The 11,755-nt window shown below is 40.2% G+C and overlaps 1 protein-coding gene across 1 annotated transcript in view; it reads left to right on the plus strand.

The window, feature by feature from the left end:
- ZYG11B (zyg-11 family member B, cell cycle regulator) overlaps positions 1-11,755 on the plus strand; it is a 65,034-nt gene that overhangs the window by 3,646 nt on the left and 49,633 nt on the right. Inside the window, exons 2-3 of the mRNA XM_008067559.2 lie at positions 3,103-3,857; positions 10,463-10,603. Coding sequence (XP_008065750.1) covers positions 3,103-3,857; positions 10,463-10,603 — 896 coding nt within the window. The remainder of the gene's footprint in view (positions 1-3,102; positions 3,858-10,462; positions 10,604-11,755) is intronic.

Below are 11,755 nucleotides of genomic sequence, written 5' to 3' on the forward strand. Positions count from 1 at the left end.
TATTATATATATATATATATATATATAGAGAGAGAGAGAGAGAGAGAGAGAGAGAGATAGAGAGAGAGAGAGAGAGAGAGAGAGAGAGAGAGAGAGAGAGAATGTACTTAGCATATTTGGAGTTGTTTTTTGTTTTTGTTTTTTTGTCTTTGCCCATTGACATTTCCAGGTTGCTGACTTCTTCAACTTCTGATTTGAGATATACGACCAGAAAAAAACAGGAACTTTACTGTGTTGTTTGTTCCTTGGGTCCCAGCGTCTCTAGCTGGTTTGCATTCTTCCCTTAACCTTTCAGGGGGGATCTAGCCCTACTTCACTTTCTCAGCCTCATTTCTTCTTTCCATTTGCATACTTATATCCCTAGAAATGCTCCACATTCTCACTCACATCTAGGTCTTTTATTGCAATTCTAAGTCACAGCTAAACACATCTAGGTCTTTACCTATGTTCTTCTTTCCTACTTTATCAGGGAAACATTTTATGACTCTAGCTGTTTCTTATGTTTAAGCAATATAGAACTACTTACCATTTTCTAACCATGTGATACACTTTCACATCTTTAAGACTTTATTGGCCAGGAGTGGTGGCTTACGCCTATTATCCCAGCACTTTGGGAGTCTGAGGCAGGAGGATCACTTGAGCCCAGAAGTTGGAGACCATGGTGAAACCTCGTCTCTACAAACATAAGAAAGTTAACCCAGAAGGTTGAGGCTGTGGTGAACCGTGATTGTGCCACTGCACTACTGCACTCCAGCCTGGGTAACAGAATGAGATGCCGACTCAAAAAAAAAAGATCATTTTGTATATGCTGTATGTTCTTCCTTAAATATGCCTTACTTGCTACATCTTTGAGTTCTTTCATCTTTGAAGTCCTTACTTAAAGATCACCTCATCCATCAAATCTTTTTCAGATCTCCAATCATAATGGATTGCTTCCTTTTCTTTGCCATATATCTCATTTTGTTATGATGTGTATATCTTTTTTACTCCATGAAATTATAAATCCTTTGAGTATAGGGGCAGAGCTTATTTTTCTTTGTATTTAGAGTGTCTGACATATAATAATTGTTTAATAGCTTTTCAGTGACTAGGCTCCCACCATAAAATGCACTCCCCTGAGTTAGAGTTCAGGTAGTTTGAAAGGCTGTCTCTAGAACTACACTGTTCAATAGAAATATTATTTTAAATATTAAAATTAAAATATTAAAACATAAGTACTCTAGTTTAAATGATTTTTATTTAACTCAATATATCCAAAATATTATTCAACATGTCAATATAAAAAATTATTGAGCCTAGTGCAGTGGCTCACACCTGTAATCCCAGCACCTTGAGAGGCAGGGGCGAAAGGACCCAGGCTGGAGTACAGTGGCTCGCTCATGGCCACTGCAGCCTCGACCTGCTGGGCTCAGGCAATCCTTCTGCCTCAACTCTCCAAGTAGCTGGAACTACAGGCACAAACCACCACACCTGGCTAATTAAAAAAAAATTTTTTTTGTATGGATGAAGTTGTACCTAGTTGCCCAGGCTGGTCTCAAACCTCTGTGCTCAGGCAGTCCTCTCGCCTCGGCCTCCCAAAGTGCTGCGATTACAGGCATGAGCCACCATGCCCATCTACTAGTTCCTTTTAATAAGGTTTAAGATGTGACTAGTGGTTTAATAATGAACCATAGGCACTAGATAAGTGCTAACTATATTGGGTGTATGTTGTTTGTATAATAATGTGTTATGATGAATTTAAAGAATTGGCTAGACTAGGTACGGTCACTTACATCTGTAATCCCAGCATTTTGGGAGGTCAAGGTAGGAGGTCAACGTAGGAGTTTGGGACCATCCTGGGCAACAAAGTGAGACCTCATCTCCACACACAAAAATAAGTAAATAAATAGTTAGCTGTGGCTAGGCGAGGTGGCTCATGCCTATCATTCCAGCATTTAGGGAGGCCAAGGTGAGAGGATTACCTGAGTCCACAGGTTCAAGATCAGCTTGGGCAACTTGGTGAGACCTTATCGCTACAATAAATTTTTTAAAAAATTAGCCAGGCATGGTGGTGCATGCATGTAGTTCCAGCTACTTGGAAGGCTGAAGCAGAAGGATCCTCTGAGCCCTGCAGGTCGAGGCTGCAGTGACCGTGAGTATGCCACTGTACTCCAGCCTGGGCAACAGAGTGAGACTCCAATTCAAAATAAAGTAAACAAACAAACTAAAAGCATAGGCTAAAAATGTGTTGCTAACAAATCAGATACCTTAGTACAAAATTTATATCTTACTCATGGTACATATACTCTGAAAGTCCATACAGGCTTTTGCTTTATGGTCACCTTATGATCCCTAGTGATGGAGGCTTTGTCCTCATAAGACTACGCTCCCAGCTGGGTGCGGTGGCTTACACCTGTAATCCCAGCACTTTGGGAGACGGAGGCGAGCTAATTGCCTGAGCCCAGGGGTTCGAGACCAGCCTTGGCAACTTGATGAGACCTCGTCTCTACAACTAGTCTAAAGTTAGTCACGTGGGATGGTGCATGCCTATGCTTCCAGATAATTGGAAGGCTGAGGTGGAAGGATTGCCTGAGCCCAACAGGGTTGAGGCCATAGTGGCCATGAGGGTACCACTGCATACCAGCCTGTGCAACAGAGTGCGACTCCAACTCAAAAAAAAAAAAAAAAAAAAGTGAATGCTCCTCATCTGTCATAGCAGGAAAAGATAGCATGGAAAATTATGCACTGACTCTTAGGTGCCTCCATCTACAACCCGTTGGCCAGAATGAGGCCCCTGGCTCCATCCAACTCCAGAGGAAGGCTGGGAAATGTACTGTCTATGTGTCTGGTAAGGTGAGAATCAGATGTTGGTGGTTATCACAGATGTCTACCACAGTCCTGCTTCTACCACTTGCTGCCTCTGTGATCTTGGAAAGCCACTCTGTGAGCCCCAGTTTGCTCATCTCTAAGTTGTAGATAATAATATCATCACCTCAAAAAATTATTGTGATTATCAAATGAGATATTGTTACATGGGAGTACTTTGGAAATGTAAAGTCTGATGGAAATTTTAGCTGTTCTTTAATTATTCATTGAAATTAAAGTGTTCTTGTTTTTCCTCAGGTCTACTAAATGATGGAACTGTGGGTATTTTTAGAGGCAACCAGATGCGTTTAAAGCGAGCTTGCATTCGCAAAGCAAAGATCTCTGCTGTTGCCTTCCGGAAAGCCTTCTGCCACCACAAGTTAGTGGAACTTGATGCCACAGGTGTGAATGCTGATATCACGATTACAGACATTATCAGTGGGCTTGGCAGTAACAAGTGGATCCAGCAAAATCTCCAGTGCCTAGTGCTGAATTCATTAACTCTCTCTCTCGAGGATCCTTATGAACGGTGCTTCAGACGGCTTTCTGGCCTTCGAGCTTTAAGCATCACCAATGTTCTCTTTTACAATGAAGACCTTGCTGAGGTTGCCTCATTGCCAAGATTAGAGAGCCTGGATATTTCTAATACCTCTATCACAGACATCACTGCTCTGCTGGCCTGCAAAGACCGACTCAAGTCTCTAACCATGCACCACTTGAAATGTTTAAAAATGACAACTACCCAGATACTGGATGTTGTTCGGGAACTAAAACACTTGAATCATCTTGATATTTCAGATGATAAACAGTTTACATCAGACATAGCTCTTCGCTTACTAGAACAGAAAGACATCCTACCCAACCTTGTCTCTCTGGATGTTTCTGGGAGAAAGCATGTGACAGATAAAGCTGTCGAAGCCTTTATACAACAACGGCCCAGCATGCAATTTGTAGGTTTGCTGGCCACTGATGCTGGTTATTCTGAATTCCTCACAGGCGAAGGACATTTGAAGGTTAGACTTTTAAAATGTTTTATTTTTCCAGGCTGACCAATGTCTTAGTTGTGTGAGACTCTATTAAGATTAATGTCTAACAATATATGGAACATGTTCATGAAACAGGGCATTATATAGTGGAAAGGTTTGCTTTCGAGTTAGAGAATCCTAAGTAACTTTGATTGAAGAGTCCCAGCTTCTTTGATTCATGACTCAGAACAAGCTATGATGTAACTTCTTTGAGTTTTCATTTCCTTATTTGTTAAATAGATATCATTCATACTTTGCAGAATTCTTCTGAAGATTAATATTTATTATGTAAAGCACAAGTCACATAGTAGGTCCTGGATAAGCAGTAGTTCTTATGATGAAAATGTTTAGCTAGGCACAGTGGCTTACACCTGTAATCCCAGCACTCTGAGAAGCAAAGGCAAGAGGATTGTCTGAGTCCAGAGGTTCAAGACCAGTCTGATTAATGTAGCGTGACATCGTCTCCACAATAAAGCAAAATATTAGCCAGGCTTGGTGGCATGTGCCTGTGGTTCCAGCTAGTTGGAAGACTGAGGTGGAAGGATCACCTGAGCCCAGTAGCTCGAGGCTGTGGGGGCCACGAGGGTGCCACTGCACTCCAGCCTTGGTGACAGAGTGAGAATCTAACTAAAAAAAAAAAAAAAAAAAAGAAAATGTTTAGATATTTTGAACCATTAACATATTGTTTCTAGCGGATCACTTTGGAGAAACTAGGGATACCCCTTGTTGAGTTGAATTCCTAATAGGAGATCAAGTTCTCTGAGGAGATCTGTACTATAGAAATGGTAGATTTTGCTCTTCTTAAGGTTTCTCATACCTAATGGTTTAAATTTAGTTTAACAAACAGCCGTTGGACTTGGTACAGTTTGGGATTCAAAGATGAAAATGATGGCTGGGCTCAGTGGCTCAGTCCGTAATCCCAGCACTTTGGGAGGCCAAGGCAAGTGGATTGCCTAAGCCCATGGGTTTGAGATCAGCCTGGGCAACTTGGGGAGACCTCGTCTCTACAATAAATCAAAAATTAGCTGGGCGCGGTAGCGCATGCCTGTTGTTCTGGCTACTTGGAAGGCTGAGGCGGAAGAATCGCCAGAGCCCAGCAGATTGACACTGGGATGGCTGTGAGAGTGCCACTGCACTCTAACCTGGGCGATGGAGTGAGACTCCAACTAAAAAAAAGGAAAAAAGAAAAAGAAAATGTTATAGGCTCTATAGGAGCTTCCTTTGATGAGAGTGGAGATTGTATGATTACAAATATATTTATACATTTATATTTATTTACATATATTTTCTACATATATATGCTTTAATTATTGCATGTATTCTTTAGATCATATAGTCTGAAAATCTACAAAATATACAATATTATATATGACAGTGTTTAACTGACTTAGTTTAAGGCTTCTTTGAGAAACTGATGAATAAGTGAAGATCTTAAGGTGAGTAGCTCAGTAGAGAGCATTCCATGCAAGAGAATAATATGTGCAAAACCAGCCGGGCTCGGTGGCTCAGCCTGTAATCCCGCGCCTTTGGGAGGCTGAGGTGAGTGGATTGCCTGAGCCTGCGGGTTCGAGACCCGCCTGGGCAGCGAGACCTCATCTCTACAATAAATCAAAAAATCAGCCGGGCATGGTAGCGCATGCCTGTAATTCCGGCTACTTGGAAGACTGAGGCGGAAGGATTGCCGGAGCCCAGCAGGTGGAGGCTGCGGTGGCCGGGAGCGGCCACTGCACTCCAGTCTGGGCGACAGAGTAAGACTCCAACTCAAAAAAAAAAAAAAAAAAAGTGCAAAACTTAGTGTAGTAGGAAAGGAGGTAGGATCCAGGCATCAGTGTTTTTAAAAGCTCCTTAGATGATGGCAGTGTCCAGCCAAAATTGTGAATCACTGTTTTGTTTGTTTTGTTTTGAGTTGGAGTCTCACTCTGTTGCCCTAACCCTAACTCAAAGCCACTAAAGCCTCAACCTACTGGACTCAGGCGATCCTTCTGCCTCAGCCTTCCAAGTAGCTGGAACTACAGGCAAGAGCCACCATGCCCAGCTAATTTTTTTATTTATTGTAGAGTTGAGGTCTCACCAAGTTGCCCAGGGTGGTCTCGAACTCTTGGTCTCAGGCAATCCTCTCACCTCAGCCTCCCAAAGTGCTGGGATTATAGGTAAGAGCCACTGCGCCCGGCCTGAATCACTGTTTTAAAATAACTTTTTAAAACTAAATCATTTGAACTGTGCCCTGTATTCAAATATGTACAAAAATTGATGTTCCTTTTAAACGATTTGTTTGACTACTGTTTTGCCTTTTTAAGAGCTGAAAAATAATAGATGATGTTAAAGAAAGAGAGCTGAGATTGCCTTTTTAAAAAATTGTTCAATTTAGCAAAGTTGGTGAAAACTTGTCTGAAATTATTACTACATATTTTGATGCTTTCAGTTAGTTTAGAATGGCTTTCTGACTTTATGTGCTTCAGACTTTTAGGACATGCTAAAGGATGCAAGTCAGTGTAACTCCCCAGTATTGATATGATAGTCTGGGTAGGTAGTTATAAGAACAAATTATTTGTTTATTGAACTTTCATATACTTGCTTTGATTCTGTAAGGGAGGTAGGTATTACTGTCTTCATGAAGTGGAAATGGTTTTGGGTGTGGTGGTTCACGCCTGTAGTCCCAGCACTTTGGAAGGTGGAGGTGAGAGGATTGCCTGAGCCCACGGGTTCAAGGTAAGCCAGGCAACATGGCAAGAGCTCATCTCTACAATCAATCAATCAATTAGCCGAGCATGGTGGTGGGCGCCTGTAGTTTGAGCTACTTGGAAGGCTGAGGCAGAAGAATCACTTAAACCCAGCAGTTCGAGGCTGCAGTGGCCATGAATGTGCCACTGCACTCCATCCTGGGTGATGGAGTGAGACTATGACTCAAAAAAAAAAGAGGAAGTGGTTTTCTTAAGGTCACAGCCAGCTAATATTGTATCCATGGACTATTTGATTCCAAAGCCTAGTTCCTTTCCACTATAGTCACATCCTCTATTTGACTGTCTTAGTTCTGTCCTTTTCCCTTAATTTCTAGTCCCACCACGGATGGTTTTCTTACCATAGAATGTCCAACTCTATCATCAGTATTTACACACTCAATTTTTTTCTCTGTCACTATCAGTTTCCTGAACCTTTCAGGTCTCCACAACTAGAATTCTTATATTTGTTGACTTCCTCTTTCCCAGACTTGAATTATCTACCAAATTGTGGCTCCCAGTTCCTGAGAACATTGGAAATTTGTGAAACCCAATGTTAGCTCTCAGTCTTCATCTTATTTGACCTAAAATGGCATTTGATGCAGTTGATCTTGTCCTCGTCCTTGATTTAAAAAAAAAAAAAAAATATATATATATATTATATATACATATATATATATATATTTTTTTTTTTTTTTACTTAGCTTCTAGGCTATTACACTTGGTTTTTATTTTTTTTCCCTACTTGTCTTGCTTCTTAGTCTCAGTTTCCTTTGTTGGTTCTTTCTTATCTTCCAGGCCTCTAAATATTGAAGTGTCCATCCTCGGTCCTTAAATCTGTAGACTGATCTGAACACACATACACACAAATTGGCTTTGTCTACATAATTACACTTAGCTTAGAACTCTCTCTTGAGCTCAGACTCCTGTAATGAACTGCAGTAATCAACATTTCAAAAAACATTTACTGGGCACACGTCATCAACAAGGGTACCTGCATAATGAGCATTTGTATACCTAACCCTGAATTATACCAACATCTTTAAAATAAAAAAATTAAAAACAAAACAAAACAAATTTATTAAGTACTTTTAAGTGGTATCTGAGTTAGTATCCTTATCTTGAGGAATTCTAATGTAGTGGAAAGGAGACAGACTAAAAATAATTTTAGTCCAATGTGAGGGATACTATAAAGTAATTGGAACCAACCAAATATAGAAAATGAAGTCTGATTGAGATCATTGTTATATGTTTTCCCTCTTATGACTTTTTTCATTTCATGTTTCAGTGTTTTTCTGAATTTATAAGAAAAAGTTCAGAGTAATTCAAAAAAGAACTGAAACTTTTGAAAAACTGTTTTATATGTAAAATTTATATATAACTGCTTATATATGTAATTATGTAGACAAAGTCAGTTTGTGTGTATGTGTACCGGGGGTGCCAAAAAGTGTATATACATTTTAAGAGAAAAAAGAAAGTTTCTTCACTCTATTACTTTGCTTTTTTTTTTTTTGAATCAGAGTCTCACTCTATCACCCAGGCTGGAATGCAGTGGCATGCTGACAGCCACTGCACCCTTGACCTGCTGGGCTCAGGCAATCCTTCCACTTCGGTCTTCCAAGTAGCTGGAACTACAGGCATGTACCAGCCCACCTGGCTAATTTTTTGCTTTACTGTAGAGACGAGGTCTTGCCATGTTGCCCAGGCTGGTCTTGAACCCCTGAACTTAGGCAATCCTCTTGCCTCCGCCTCCCAAAGTGCTGGGATTATAGGCGTGAGCCACCGTTCCTGGCAGAAACTTTCATGATTATTTCTACAACCTTAGAAATTCTCATGTGTCCTAGTGTCACACGGCATAATCAATACTATAGTTTACTTTAGACCTTTGTAGCATATCATATCAGTGGTTGAAATGTCAGCCATGATACATCCCTTCATTTTTTCAAAACTGTATGTTCCAGTCTGAATATATGTTCATACAAAACTTAGTTACTAATCTCTTTTTAAAGTATTTATTTTTGTGTCACTTTTTATAATGCCATTACCCAAAAAGACTAAATCTCTTTTAAAGAGATAGCTCTCTGAATGACATTTTTTGGCATATTACCTTATTGTAATATAAAACAGAAGCAAAGATGATAAATGTATAGCTTAATGAGTGAATATAAGGTGAACCATCACTCAGGTTGAGTAATAGAACTTTGTCAGCTATTCCCTGGGCCCCATCCTAAGTACAACTCCCCTCCTTTGCCACAAAACTAACTTCTGTCCTGACCTTAATAGTAATTATGTCCTTTCATTTCTTTATACTTTTATGACACAACTGTTTTTCTCTAGGCACTTGGTTAATCTTGCCCATTTTAGTTTACAGGTTCCACTTCCATCCCTTTCGCTTCCTTATAATTTATCTATTGACGAATCTGGTCCTTTTGGCTTACAGAGTTTCCCTCAGTCTAGATTTTGTTGATTACATGCTCATGGTGCATATTTCTCTTTGTATTTTCTGCAAATTGGCAGCTGAATTTGGAGGCTTAATTAGGCTAATGTTTGATACCATTGGTGGTCCTTATGTGCTGTGCTCTTAGGAGGTACATTAATTTCTAGTTGTTTTTCTTTCTGTGATGTTAGTAGTTACTGACACTCAGTACCTAGATCTGTTAATTCATTGGGGATTATGGTGATATTTTAATTATTTCCTTTTCACTTGTTAGTTGAATTACTTTTATCAAGAGCCACTTCCTGTTATCTATATTTGATTACCCAGTGGTACATGAAACAATTTAAGGTAAGTATAAATGTGTAAATGGGAAATCCCTAGGTAGATTTAATTTTGAACAGAACCTCTTGATGCTGAGTGGAAACTTGATAAATCTGGGGAAATTAATTAATACATTTATTAATGAATACTTATTGAGTGCTTATTCTGAGCCAAGCATAATGCTAGCTGTTGGGGTACAGTGAATGGATCCGTCTAGTGGGAAGATAATAATGACTATGAAAGAGATGTTTCGGGGGCCCCTAATTTAGATTGGTGGTTCAAGGAAGACTTCTCTAAAGAAGTCATTTAACTTGATTAGGAAGGATGAGTTGAAATTAGTCAAGTAAAGATAAAAAGGAAGTTTTCAATCAGAGAGGGCATTTTATGTAATGGCTGTTTACTAAGAAAGAGCTTGACTTGTTGAAAGATCAGAAAAGCCAGTGTACCCATAACATTGTGAGCTAGGGGAAGAAGCTTACAATAAGAGGTAATAGGAGTTTTTTTTGTTTGTTTTTTTGGTTTTTTGTGTGTCAGAATCTCACTCTGTCACCCAGGCTGGAGTGCAGTGGCACGCTCACAGCCACCGCAGCCTCAACCTGCTGGGCTCAGGTGATCCATCCACCTTGGCCTTCCAAGTAGCTATAGGAAGGCGTGTGCCACCCCACCTAGCTAATTTTTTTATTTATTGTAGAGACAAGGTCTCGCCATGTTGCCCAGGCTGGTCTCCAACCCGTGGGCTCAGGCAATCCTCTCACCTCAGCCTCCCAAAGTGCTGGGATTATAAACGTGAACCACCACGCCTGGCCCAGATAGGATCTTAATGATGTGCTAAGGCCTTACAAATAGTGTTAAATATCTTAAGATTTATTTTAGTTATACTATAGAAAATTTTACCCATGGTCTTATGCTAAGTTCTGAGCCTATCTAATGTACTTCTCTTCTGGACAAATATACCTCTTTAGGATGACTATTCTGGATAGGCTGCCAAGTAATTATTTTCATTTGTTTCAAGCCTTACATAACTATTCTAGATGCCATCTATACAAGTGATGTTTAGATAGAGAAAGTTAGAGGGTTAAAAGGAATTCTAAAACCTGGTCTTCTGGTTACGTTCAAAGGTGTCTGGAGAAGCCAATGAAACTCAAATTGCAGAAGCATTGAAGCGGTACAGTGAACGAGCGTTCTTTGTCCGGGAAGCTCTGTTTCATCTTTTTAGTCTGACTCATGTGATGGAAAAAACAAAGCCAGAAATTTTAAAGGTAAGGATAAGAAATTGGATACGAAATGTTTGAAATTATCTCCCTGGGTAGATGATGATTATATAAAGAAAATTGGTGAACATTGCATTTAGTCTTTGATTTTTTTTTATAGTGGGATTGATGTGTGATTTCAGTTATTAACTATAAATGAGAAAGAGGAAAGATAGTTGCATAGTGTTGTTAAGATTTTATAAGGCTGGGCTGATAGCTCATGCCTGTAATCCCAGCACTTTGGGAAGTAGAGGCGGGAGGACTACCTGAGTCCAGGGGTTCAAGACCAGACTGGCCTACTTGGTGAGACCTTGTCTTTACAATAAATAAAAAAAATTAGCCAAGTGTGGTGGCGTGTACCTGTAGTTCCAGCTACTTGGAAGGCTGAGATGGAAGGATCACCTGAGCCTAGCAGATCAAGGCTGTGACAGCCATGATCGTGCTACTGTACTCCAGCATGGGTGGCAGTGAAATTCTGATTTCAAAAAAAAAGTTGGTTTTTTTTTTCAGTTGGAGTCTCACTCTGTCGCCCAGGCTGGAGTCAGTGGCACGCTCACAGCCACCACAGCCTCAACCTGCTGCGCTCAGGTGATCCTTCTGCTTCAGCCTTCCAAGTAGTTGGAATTACAAGCATGTGCTACCACGCCCTACTAATTTTTTGATTTATTGTAGAGATGAAGTTTTGCTGGTCTCGAACCCGTAGGCTCAGGCAATCCTCTCACCTTGGCCTGCCAAAGTGCTGTTATTATGAGCCACTGTGCCTGGCCGAAAAAAAAGCTTTATAGTAGTCTTATTAAGCAATATAAATACCGTCCAGTGTTTATGGCCTAAAACCAGGACCGCCATGATATTTTATCACCTGCTGTAGTAGAAAATGGAAATATGTGATCGGAATCAGAACACTGTATTGTATATTAACCCTATATTGCTTCCCAAATAGGGTGTTTTTCAGAAATACAATATTGGAATTCCACAAGGTCATAGGCACTTTTCCATGCCCTTTATAACCTCCTGTGCTTTTGTAACTGATTTACATTATCTCTCAATTAAGTTTTCTTTCTTTTTTATTTTTGTTAAGAGACAGGATCTTGCCAGACTCGGTGGCTCAGCCTGTAATCCCACGCTTTGGGAGGCTGAGGTGAGTGGATTGCCTGAGCCCGT

Source organism: Carlito syrichta, unplaced genomic scaffold, assembly GCF_000164805.1.
Source record: "Carlito syrichta isolate Samal-C Ts95f unplaced genomic scaffold, Tarsius_syrichta-2.0.1 Scaffold309703, whole genome shotgun sequence".
NCBI lineage: Eukaryota > Metazoa > Chordata > Mammalia > Primates > Tarsiidae > Carlito > Carlito syrichta.